This window comes from Physella acuta, unplaced genomic scaffold (assembly GCF_028476545.2).
Source record: "Physella acuta isolate Inbredline_101_S28 unplaced genomic scaffold, ASM2847654v3 ptg001045l, whole genome shotgun sequence".
NCBI classification, from domain to species: Eukaryota; Metazoa; Mollusca; class Gastropoda; family Physidae; genus Physella; species Physella acuta.
In genome coordinates, this window is record NW_026732562.1 from 90,248 (window position 1) to 103,707 (window position 13,460).

The window sequence follows — 13,460 nt, forward strand, 5'->3', positions numbered from 1 at the left end:
TCTAATATCAACTAAAGAATATCAATAATACAATGTAGCTTTACAAAGTATGTCTGTACTCTATGAGGTGTATTTTTACTCCTACACTTACGACCAAGTTTGCTTCTTTAAAACGAAAATTCAGTCTAATCATTACTTAACATCGAAACATCGTTACTAAATCGATAATGATTCAACTGATTATTAAACTTGGTGTTGTTTTGTTAAGTAAATAAAATATTATTTTATTTTTATTTGTACTTATCTTATAATTATTTACCTATGTGCTATTTGTATTCCGATCAAACTAATTTTAAAGCCGACACTATTTTTCCACAAATTCATTTATCTTTATACTATTTGTTCTTACATTTTTCTTTACCTTCCTAGGTGAAAGGAAACTATAATCCGAAATATATTCTCATAATTTTTTTCCCACTACACGAAAAGCCAAACTCTAATACTACTACACATTTTTTTTTTAAAATTCTAGCTGCGATTTCGACGAAGAAAATACTTACCAACCAAGAAGTAAAATGTCTACATGAACTTCGCGCGATAAGCACAAACGTCTCAGGACAACTCTACGAACGTGAAACAATAATTTTCTTAATGAACTTATTGGTGTGTTTAAAATTTAAAACTTTAAAATAAAAATACAGTAAAATGATTTATTTTTATAGAAACAAACATTTTACAATAGTAGCGTAAAATCTTAATAATGTGTATGATTACTTACTTAGATGGCTTCAGGTGTGATAATGTTAGAGATTATGTGCCCAAATCATCCGCTGGTTTGTATAAGGTGAAGGTGAATAGCTAAAAGAACCGTGATGCAATAAAAAATACAGGCATGTGTAATGTAAATGAAATATTTGCAATTACGACTTTAAAATGTGTAATGTAAATAAAATGTTTGCAATAACCATTTAAAATGTGTGAATGTAGATGAAATATTCGAAATAACCACGTACAGATGCAAGCTTGTGTAGTATAGAAGAATTTTCGGATTCTGTCATTTGAATCATAATTAAAAAAACATTTGTGGTTGAAAGACACCGAGGGTTGAAGTATTTCAGGAGCCTGGGGGGATGTGAGGGGGGGGGGGGAAGGGAGTAAGACGATGGTTAAAGTATAGATCTTCTACACAATTCGTTTTGAAAAAGTTCATTGTAGGAAACGGGCGCTGTAGGCATGCTAAGGAGGAGTAGGGAAATGCTTGAAAGAAACTCTGAATGAGATTTCGACAAAGCCGAGTTTCTGTTCAGACATGGGATGAGAGTTGAATACAAAAACTTTCCCGAACATTGTGAGGGTTGGGGGTGAATGAAGATGAAGAGAAGATCCAACACACAGTCCATGTCAAAATATAATGTTCTTTATTCAAATTTACACAATCAACTGCCTACCTAACTAGTATATAGGCCTACTATTTGTTATATACTTATACTATCAACTACGCACTCCCATGACCAACCCTAACACTATCTACCTCTACCTAAATACCTAACTCTACATATCTCCGACCGTCTCTATTGGCTACCTATCACTAACTCCTTTGAACTAACTACTGACCGACGCTTTAGTGGTCAGCTGACCGTCCCACGTGACCAGTCAGCTCCTGTATATCCATTGGTCTGTTTAGCTATGTAACAGTTAAATGTAGATGAATGTATGTTTCGAGTGTGTATCTTAAAAAAAGGAGATATGGATCTAAAATGAAAGGTGGGTGTGCGCATGCGCTAAGGAAAGGAAGCGAGAGGTATATAAGGCGGGAACAACATGGCGATGTCTGGGAGTGAAGGCAATGTTCTTATGAACCAATAAAATTATGGAAATTGACGGAACAAGGGTTGATTTTTGTTTTGAGTGTGTGTCATGAAATAGGTAGGAGAAAAAGCCTGTGACAAGCTAACTAAGCTATAGCCTGGTTCTACCATCTACCATGAACTAGCGTCATCGCAATACTGTTTTTTTATAACCATCTGCCAGCAAGTACAAATGGCTTTAGTTTAATTATTTGTGTCGTGTTGAGCATTCAGAATGTAATATAAATATCGTGGAAATAATTAGACATCAATGTAAATCCTAGTGCCATTTGAGAACCAGAATTACATTCCAACGAGGCAGGTGATGTTATACATTGTACCAAATTACCTTTATCTAGGCTAATGGTAGCGTTACTGGTTTAAATTCTTGCGTGTGTTGTTTATTTCTTCTACGTCGGCTGACGGGTTCTGAATTGTTTACATAAGTTTCAAATCGTTAATTGGTTGAGTATACTTGCGGAGTCTTAAAACAACACATGCTTTTGTGGAAATTATAAACCTTTTTGAAGATTTCTGATTAAAAGAATAAGAAGGGGGAGTAAGCAGTTTTATAAACACTAAGGTTTTAATTAGCAGGTGTTACCGTTCTTTGAGAATCAAGAAATATTTACTTTGGAAACATATTTCAATTAAATTATGGTATTTATATTTTTTAAATTTAAATTGTAATTATATCTGCAAAAGATTTTTTTATCTCTGCTTATTAAAATAAGCCGTATAAAATAATAAACAGAACGGGATATGTATTTTTGAAATATTTTTTAATAGATTTGTTACGTGAACTTAAACCTCAAATCTGAAATATAGCTTCAACAATTTCTGATTCAAATTTTCTTCGGGATCTTGTATGTTCTGTCGCGTGACGTAAGTGCATAGTTTCTTTCAGACATCTCTTCAGGGGAACACTACTACCATTCCCCTCCCCCTGAAGCCCATTCCCTGCCACCTCCTCTAGCAGAAAAACTAACTCATTATTTTGTACCATATATATTTGTCTGCCATCTTCTAGAAGTAAAATGTACTTACGAAAGTAAGTTCATTGGGCAGGTGAAGTAAATTTCACCTATCATCTGTTTCTGTGACATCGGCAGATGAGGGTATAATGTGATCAGCACAGCCGCCTATACTCTCCTAACGTGTGTTAGTTGACATTCTGAGTTAAAATGAGCTCACATGGATGTCCTAGAGTCCGGTATTCGAACTCGATAGCTTCGCAATTGTAGTCGTATTCCCTACCATACGACCGACTCACCCCCCACTCCCTTGAAGGCCATTTCTATGTTCTTCCCGCTTAATACCATTCTCCATTTTACGAGTAGTTCTGTGTTTAATGTGACATGCAGATTTTAAAGTTGATAGGTTACATATCTTGTGGCTGGTGCGGCATTATAACAGACGTCCGTTGCCGACTTAGTTCGTGCATTGGCGTTGTGTAAGTTTACTTTCGTTGATTTATATTTAGACATGTATAACTGTGGTTATTGCACTACTTACAAAACACCCGTGATTATCATCAAATGAAAAACAAGGAAAATGCATCTCAGATTAAAAATTTAATAATACTGTCTTTTAAAAAAGTATGTACATATTTTTAAAAGTTTTCTTTTGAATACAATTAAAATGACAATAGCAATAAAATCATTGTATAGATAACTTTACACTCATTTTATAGATATCTTTACACGAACAGTGAGAGTAGCACAGTTACAATAAAGTTACAGTACAATATCTTTCATTCAATGTTACAACCATTGTTTAACTTGCAGTATACGACAGTTATCCCCCTTCACGAGTCTTTACAAGTATGTAAACAACACGACGGAGAATGGAAAGACATGGGCTGACTACACGAAAATAAAACACCACAAGTCAAACTTAACTATTTATATGACCGCGTACAGTTTACAAAGACCTAGACTAGAAAAACGTCAAAACAATGTATTTTTAAATGTGGCATTGATCACTGTTTTTAAGTGTTTTTTTTTTCTAAATTGTAATTGTTGTTTAATGTCAATGGTTTCAATAATTAAAATCGTTACTGATGTTTAAATTGACTTTAAAAAATGACCAATAAAAATTGCCTCAAATTATATATATATATATATATATATATATATATATATATATATATATATATATATATATATATATATATATATATATATATATATATATATATATATATAAACTGTATATATGTATGTGTATAAATATATAATAAGAATTGGCATAGTAATTGTTTTGTCTCGGTGTAATTACATTTCAACTAAGCCCGTGGACGTGAGTAACTCCTGCTCCACATTTAACCAACGCCAGCTTACATGTTGTGTAAGATGTAAGGTGTGCAGATGTTAGCTAACAAAGCAGAACAATCAGAAATTAAAAGAGATCAAGCGTAGGCACACGAATGAATTTGATCGTGGTGTTTAGGTTGCTGTTGGACACAACATCAGTGTAGCAAAAGCCACAATTTTATAAAATTGGTGTTATGTTAGACATAAACAATGTGCTTTTATAGTAGGATAAGGTTAACAACATTCGGCAGAGATGAATAGAACATCCCGTGTTTAAAAGGGTATAGACAATTAAGTCAACATTTAAACAATTATGTTAACATTTGAACAGTTATGGTAGCACTTAAAAGTTTTATTAAATGTCAATTATTTTCTGACTCTCGTCATCAAAAGTGTTATACACGTCATCAACAATGTGTTAAACGTCACACAAGAGTTTCAACAGCTGTGTTGATATCATATCACGAGATGTGGTACACGTCATGTTATCATTACACCTTGGAAGCAAAGGTACTGCTCGTCATCAACAAATGTGTTATACGTCATCAGCCGAAGCGTGGCGCATCATTCAATAACCAACGAGTTTCACATTATAAAGGTCTTTTTTGTCATTAACAAATATCTTACACGTCATCAACACTTGCGCTACACGTCATCAACAGTTGCGCTACACGTCATCAACAGTTGCGCTACACGTCATCAACAGTTGCCCTACACGTCTATGTTTTCACACGACCCCGTCTCACGCGACCGAAACAACGAGTTCAAAATGGCGGCTTGGTGACCTTGACCGACGCTCGGCTTCCTCTCTAGGCCTGCGGTCATTTTAAACTCGACTTCGTAGTCGCTGTCGTGTGGGTTGTCTCCCTTGTACGACAGCAGAGGTGAGTTCTCGCCCCTGGAGGGAAGTATACCTTCAGTATCATCGATACTGGTTTTCCCCCTACTGTGGAGATAATATTCTTCTTCGTCGTCATCGGAGAGATACACCATCCGATCGTCTGAGATTACGTAAGATATGTCGTTCAAGAAAGTTGATTTGGTTCCAGAGTTGGAAAAAGACGTGACGGTGTGCCCGTCGTCCCGGCTCGGCCCGGGTTCGAACCCCTCGTCCTCCATGCTGGTGTCGACCCGGAAGCTCTCAAACACCTTCTCCATCTCGTTGCCCAGGCTCTCGGCCAGACTCAGCGAGCTCGGAGCCCGGAAGAACTCCCCGCTCGTGAAGCTGCTCTTTCTAGAAAGATCTCTGTGGCTCTCGTCCTCGCTGTTGACACCAGTGGTGTATGAGCCCATGGTGTCTCGCACCTGAAAGGTGTTCATGTTATGGGTGTCTTCGTGCTCCGGAACGAGAATGTTAATCTCGTCGTTTGATTGAAATCGGACAGTCCCGTTTTCTATAAATATCAACGACGCAGGACGGGATGAATAAGTATGCGGGTGGCTTATGATTGGTCTAGTCTCAGCTTCGGTGAAGCGATGCTTCTTTTTTAATTTACCTAACTTGATGCCATTGTTTTTGACACGAGATTTTTCTTTAGAGTCGGGTTGGTCCTGGCTGGCGCGTCGCCAGTCTATGAAGCTGCCAGACCTGTTATGGCTGGTACCGTTGTTGAGGGTTTTCCCGCAGCACAGGATTTCATTGCACGGTGCGCACAGCACGCCGCAGGAGAATGTGTCCACCGCTTTTGAATACCTGCACGGCAGCGAAGAGACGTAGCTGATGGTGACACACACCAGGAACTCGAACACCCTCAGCACGGTGTGGTACAGCCACCACTTCCAGGACTTGGGTCGATCATCCGTGAACACCCGATACACATCCACGACAGCGTAGATCTCCAACCCCACGATGACCAGGCCGCAGATAGCGGTGAAGAACATGACCTTGACCGCGGTACTGAGCGTGAACTTGCTCCTGACCTTGACCGTGCTCACCCAGTGGTCAGTCGGGGAGCCGTTGGTCGCGTGCTTCTGGCTCTTCAGCGCATGCGCGTACAACTTCCGGAAAATGTAGGCGTAGCCGAAGAACAAGAGGAGCCCCCAGACTAGGAAGAACAGATGACAAACTAGCAGCATTGCCCGTAGGGTTTGGGTCCCGGGCTGGAGCGCCGCCAAGACGTCTGTGGCAAGAGACAGCACCAAATGGACGACAATAATGCCAACCACAATCTGGAAAAAAAAAGAAACGAAAAATACGTATAATTAAATTGAGTGATGGTAAACCATAGGTAAATAGCGTGTTATATGCAGGTGATAAATGGGGCACGGGAGTCAGAATGGAAGTTTATAAACATAATTAAAAAGATTAATGGATTCTACGTTTCAATGAGAGAGGGATTAAGTGCGTCTTGGCGGAAAATATGTTTCCGTGTGCACGAAAGTCTAAACAAAGCTGATTTATTTTTTCGAGATACACAGGGCGTAATACTGTAGTGATAAAAAAAGGCCAAAGTTTAGGTCAAGTGTAGGTTAAGGACGGTCAGATGACCTACCTTGGATAGGTAATTGTTTGACACGTATTCAGAGAAAAAAACACAATTATCATATTCTATGTTTATCAATGAATTTAAACCCTTGCTATATTATGTAAGTGTTTTAAAAATACAACTTTAAATAAAATATCATGCCTATTTAAAGTAAAAAACACGTTTGATTTTTAACAAAGGCATTATGTTTTACTCTGACTGACTTAGGCCTCCATGTAAAAACACAGTACAATAAAGTGGACGTCACTACGTGAGCCATTAAAACCTCGATCTAAAAATAAACCAATTCAAACAAGGGGAGAGAACTCAAGTACAGATAAGTGAAAACTCGTGTATAAAACTTAAAACTTTGAACAATAAACACCGCTTCACTAATGCATCCGATATGTCGACAACGCAGAAACAGAATCTGCGTGGAGATTAAGATTATTTATTGCAGGAGGGAGAAACAGAGAGAAACGAAGAATTCGGTTAGTGAATGGGGTCTGCTGTTTTTGTTGAAAACTTTGTTGAGCTAGACACGAAACTTGATATTTGGTTTATAAAATGTAATTGTTTTAAAACGCTGATTTCGTTTACACTGTTGAAATGATGAAGGCTTTTAAACGATACGCAAGACAGTATTGCAAATATGTTTTTCTTCAAGGTTTGCTATTTTGGGGTTAGGGGAGGTTTAGGAAAAGAATTATTGAGAAGGCGTGGTCGAGTAGCAGTTCTCTTGATTAATAGCCAGATAAACATAGGTTCACGTTTTTGAATGCGTAGAACTACTCTGAGCTCACCCAGCTCTAAATGGTACCTGTCTTGAGTTGGGGAAATAAAGACGGTTGGGCATACAGTTATAGAACTGAATGCTACTTTATCACAGCAAAACCAATATTAATGCTCGTTTTCATTTCAACTGCATACTTGTTATAAATCGAACAAATACGTATAAAGTAGGGTATAATCTCATTTTAATTTTTTTTTAATTTATTGTGCATCTTTCTGCTCTTTTAACTTACTTATAAAAACCCACCCAGCTAGTATGGAAAAATTGTATCTGAGGAAATTCACACTGATACACATCTCAGCAAAATATGACACCCCTGTATGTTTATTTTGTAAAAAAAAAAGTGACGCCATTACGTAATGCCCCACTCCCACCCCTCCCCTCAACCGCTGGGCGTAACCAAGACAACAGATCCCAGCTTTAAATTCGGTAATGTTTCAAGCTTTTATTGCCGGCTGGTGTTAAATGCGTCGTATAAAAAGTGGCTTCAGTTTAAAAAGTCTCTAGGAAATACCAGAGTTAGCGTTTTTTTTTTTTATTGGCCTTGAACTAGCGATAACACTTGGCATTGGTGAGCTGGCTTTCATCACGTGTCTGCTTTCGATGCTGGTGAGCAGTGAAAAATGTGCAGGTTTTTATGTAAGGCTTCGAGGTTTTAAAGAGATATGTGAGGATATGTTGGGCGTAATAGCGGCTGTGAAAAGTATACATGTGCGTTTCTTTGTGTATGTCTGTGTGTATGTTTAGTTAAGAAGGAATGCCATGTTAGATGTGAATGTGTATGCATGTATGTATGCTAGTTAAGTAGGAATGTCTTGTTAGATGTGTACGTATGTATGTATGTATATATGTTGGTGTTTGTAATTACTTAAGGAGGAATGTAATTTTAGATGTGAATGTGTATGTGTGTATGTGCGTGTGTGTGTTTGTTTACTTTAGTAGGAATGCCATGTCAGATGTGTGTCTGTGTGTGTGTGTTTAGTTAAGTAGGAATGTCATGTTAGATGTGAATGTGTGTGTGCATATATATGTGTGTGTGTGTTTATTTAAGTAGGAATGTCATGTTCGACGTGAATGAATATGTGTGTGTATGTGTGTGTTTACTTAAGTAGGAATGCCGTGTTAAATGTGAATGTATGGATGTAGGCCTATGTGCGTGCGTGTGTGTGTTTGATGGGCATGTGTAGATTTGACTGTGTGGTTGTGAATATGCGTGTTCGTTTAGTGCATGTGTTTTTGTTTGAATGTGAAAATGTTGGTGTATATTGATTATAAATAAATGTTTGTTAGGTAGATTCATGTCTTAAGGTAAATGTGAACATCGTTGTGTTAATTATCTACAAGCGTGCTAGTTCAGTACATACTTTTGTATGTGGGTGTGACTATAACATATGTGTGTCGTTGTTTTGTTAAGTAGATGCACGTGCCATTTTGGCATTATTTCAAAACGTTAAGAGGACAGCGTTTAAACCGCTGGGATCACTTATACACTTCAGCAGCAATTATCTCTTAGTGCCATCAATTTAATTACATGCTCAGGTTTTGTTGCGTTGATTAATCGCAGAACGTGGACTTGTTAAAGGGATTATGTGCAGGTTCAGGTTTGGTTCGGGGGATTGTTTGTGGATTAAGGTTGAGCGAATAATGTAACAAGACATCGGTTCTGTGTTTTTGGGGAAATTTGAGGTTCCAAACTTAGCTAATTAGCTAAAAGCATCGTTTTATATTTTTGTACTGTTTTTTTGTTTTTGGGAACGGACGGAGGATTTAGTTACAACGTTACTTGTGTGTTTGGGTTTTGTTACTAAATTACTGAGTGCAACTGTTGATATACAATAAAAACGGAGATAGCTATTGTCTTCTTTTTCGAGGGCAAATAATATTTTTTTTTAAACAGAAAGTTAAACTTCCAACCCTTTTTTTACCCTTCAATTTCAATGTCTTTTGACTAAAATTTTTGGGAAGAGAAAGTAATGATATATATTTTGAATAAATCAAATCTCATACTAAAAAATATTTTATGTACCATGCAAAAAAAATTGTGTTGAGAAAAAAAAAGTAAAATCTATATTTTAAAATGTTGATTAGTAACGAAAAGAATATAAAATGAAAAGATAACTCGCCTGTATTTTTTGCAATGCTGGTCGGAAGAGTTGCATCCCCGTTGCTTCCAGAAGAGCAAACACAACCAGCCCAAAAGCTGACGTCAGCGCAGGGAAGGTGATGGTGTACAGAAAGTAGTCCAAGCTCGGGGAGAAGCTGGCGTAGGAATTGTAGCTTTCGTACAGCATGTAGAAGGCTCGAGTGGAGCTCACCAAACAGACGAAGAAGTTGGTGGACAGGAAGTAGCTCTTTGGGAGCATGCGCTGTTTGCGGCAGAGCCTGAGCACACTGAGGAGGGTGTAGAGGGCTAGAAGGCCAAAGAGGCATCCCAGGGTGTAGGTGTGGATCTCCCAGGCGTATTGCCAGACGTGCTTGGCGTGGTGCCAGTTGGGGCCGGGCTCCAGGAATGTGAACTCGTGGAAGTGTGCAGGGCGGGGGGAGGTCTGTGTGGAGTTTGGGTCAGGGGCTGACGCGTGTAGATCATTGGTTTGAGATTGTGTGTGTGAGTTGGCGTGTGAGTCTGTGTGTGGGTCGGTTTGTGGGTCGGTTTGTGGGTCTGTTTGTGGGTCGGTTTGTGGGTCTGTCTGTGGGTTGGTGTGGGAGTGAAGATCAGGTATGGAGACTGTCGAGGTATCGTAATCGCCATAAGACACTATGGTTGTACCATTGTAGAAGTCTGATACTGGGGTTGTATCATCGTAGAAGTCTGCCGTCGTGGCATCGTCGCCAACATCTACTAATATCGTCGTAGACGCATCGTCATCAAACGACTCCATGGTAGTCGTTTTCTCCTCTATATTCCTGACACCATCGTTAGGTACTGATGCAGTAGAATTTTGTGCTGTCTCTGATATATCTGAATCTTTAGTAGTCACCTCACTATCAGATAAAGCCTGATCTGTAGTCGACGCCTCAGTAACGAAGCCAGTTTGGTGATAGTAAGTTGTATAATTTAAAGGGGTGATGATAATATCCAGCGTTGTTGAAGACTTGGCTGAGTCTACCATGTGGCTATCTTTTGCTTGGAGTGGAATTGTGTACGAGCCAGAAGTGTGAGCAGACGATTCGTTGCTGGCTGCTGGTATGAGAGTCTGGTCGTATATGGTGGTGTGAGGGGTGTGTGTGTCGTTGTGTGGTGCGAATGGAGTTTCGGCTTTGTTGGCGGTGTGTGTTGGGGTTTCGGCTGTGTTGGTAGTGTGTGTTGGTGTTTCGTCCTGTGCTGATGAAGGTGATGGAATATCTTCTGAAGGTGATGGAATATCTTCTGAAGGCGATGAAATATCTTCTGATAGTCTGCCTGCTGGTACACTCTCGTCGGTTGTGTGAGTTGATGAATGAGGTGATAATGACGACATGATGTCCCCTACGTTGAAGATTTCGGTGACAAGATCTACAGAGGCGGGAGTTGATGAAACAGCGGCGTCATTCATTAATATGTTATCGTCTGGTGTAGAAGGTGATGCTGAAATGTCTGGTACCGGAAAGAGATCAGTTATTTCGGATGTTGAGTGTGGATCAGATTTCTCTAATAGTGGCAACGGAGTAGATGTATCAGTTACTATAGGCGGGTCAGATTTGCTTGAATCTGGGGTTGGCTCAGATTTGTCTAATAGCGAAAGTGGATAAGGAGTATTGGATATTGAAAGTGGGTCAGCTTTCCCTGAATCATGGGGTTGATCAGGGTTTAGTGTAACTGGATCAAGGGTTGTGGATATTGAAGATGCTTCAGATTTGCTTGAACCTGTTGGTGGATCAGACTTATCCAGTAGCGGAACTGAATCAGGGGTTTTGGATACTTGAGGTGGGTCAGATTTTCCTGAATCCGGAAGTGGATATGAATTATGCTGAAGCGGAAGTGGATCAGATGTGGATAATACTTGAGGTGGATCAGATTTATCTAATAGCGATAGTGTAGCAGGCGTATCACCCGCTGAAGACGGATGAGACGAGTCATAGTTGTTTACTGGATCAGATTTGTCCACAGTTGCTGCAGCGTCATCAGTTACTGGTTGAGGATCAGACGTGTCAGACACTGCAGTTGGTGGCAATTTCTCAGAAACCGGAAGTGGGTCAACCTTATCAGAAACCGGAAGAACATCAGATGTGGTTTGTAATGTATCCTTAGACGAGCTGACCAACACATTCGTCACGTGACTGCTGCTGGTCACGAGAGCAGCATCGTCCAAGGTCGTCCCCACCCCACCGTCCGTACTTCCGGTCTCCGCCGGCGTGTACGTCTTGGTCGTCACGCCACTGGCGACGTCTGGGGCCTCACGTTGATGGACGTCACTCGGGACGTCACTCGACACGTCACCGCTAGGCAACGTCTCCGCGCCGCTTGCCGTTGTGACGTCCCCGCCAACGCCATTAAACTCTGAAACAGAGCTCATTTGTGTCACTTCCGGTTCGTTTCTCCTAGACCTCCGTAGACTCGCCACGTCGCCTGGCTTTGATAGCACATCACGGTACTCCACAATGCGAGGAATTCTCGATAATTCGATGTCACTGACCTCGGAAATTTTACTCTTCGATTCTGGCCTAATTTCAACCGAATGTAGGTCACTAACTGTAACAATACTCACTGGAGAATGCGTGTCTTTATCACTTACTCCCAGAATTTTCCCCACTGAAGAAAATGGAAACTGAACATTTTTCCCATAAGTCCACATTGGTCCTTGATTACGTTGGTCGGAAACAACACCATCGACTGTATAAGGTGTTTTAACACCTTCACACAAAACCATACACATAAGTGAATATATAACCAACAACAAATGTATAAGCTTTGCCATTGTTTGAAAATTAAAAAAAAAAATCACAGTCACTTTAAAAGAAAAAATTTAAATACGTGCTATCCTTCGCAATGTTAACCATAGCACCAATTCTAATCACAATTCTCTATCCACATGTTGAAAAGAATGTAACCTTAAAACATCCGGTCACATCTCAACACAACCCTTCAACCGTTGTTAGACGGGATAGCACACCTTGTGAATACAACCTTATCAACACAAAGTCGAGCCTTCCAAGTCGTTAAAGATAACACATTACGTTTTAATCGAAGTGAAACTGCTTTTATCGATTACTTTCTACTGCGGTAATCAACTTCGGGCTTTCATGTTGTTGCTTTTTTTTTCACCATCACTTAATTTTTATTTTTTATTTTTTTATTCAGGTAAAAAAAATATTTTAAAAGCTATTTTTAAACATCGTTAATAGTAACTCCACAGAATTCAAGTTTTATATCACAACGAATGTTCAAGATAAGGCGCTTTTACATGTTGAATTTTGTTACAAATCCGTTAAAAGAAAAGCACTTGGTAGATTAGTCCTTGTTGATATTTTCATCCTTTACATATCCACACACTTGTCTACAGCCTTTACTATCACCTGTGTCAAGAATAGAAAAAAAAAACACCAGTAGATTAAATTTAATGGCTGGAGATTATGTAAGCTCTCAATGTTGACACTGTTTATTTATAGCGGGCAGTGAACTGCGGTTCACCAAGGGGAGATTAACAGGGGCAGGGGAGACAACCTACTGTCAAGCAGGGGCAGACAACCCACTGCCGAGCGAGATCGAGCGCGGTGAACTCGCCTGACCTATAAACAGAGGGGATGAAATGACTAACAGCGACGGTTATCTGATACGAAGATGTTGATTGGTTGATTAAAAACGGGTGTGATGGCACACCGAAGAAAAAGCGTACTAGTGTGTATTGTGTATTGTGTACGCTGACAATGGCCTAGCCTAGAACAGAGTGTACACTGTACACTAGCCACTGTAAAGCAATAGTGACGGGCTTATTATTAGATTAATGTACATTAAATAAACTCTAACAATGAACATAATATTAAATTATAATGTAAATTAAATTAACCCTAATGATGAATAACATTTTATATCAACCTGCCTTAGAGATTACATAAAGCTAATGACGAATTCAGTTAGTCGTTATCTAAACTCCCACCCTTAACTAGGGATAGGAGGGGGGGG

At 39.4% G+C, this 13,460-nt stretch overlaps 1 protein-coding gene across 1 annotated transcript; it reads right to left on the reverse strand.

The window, feature by feature from the left end:
• Nucleotides 1-3,970: 3,970 nt before the first annotated feature.
• Nucleotides 3,971-12,907, reverse strand: LOC131954980 (uncharacterized). Its single transcript, XM_059318842.1, has 2 exons — nt 9,484-12,907; nt 3,971-6,271 (listed from the first exon to the last, which is right to left on the reverse strand). The coding sequence occupies exons 1-2, from the start codon at nt 12,253-12,255 to the stop codon at nt 4,814-4,816; spliced, it is 4,230 nt and encodes a 1,409-aa protein (XP_059174825.1). The 5' UTR covers nt 12,256-12,907; the 3' UTR covers nt 3,971-4,813.
• Nucleotides 12,908-13,460: the final 553 nt, after the last annotated feature.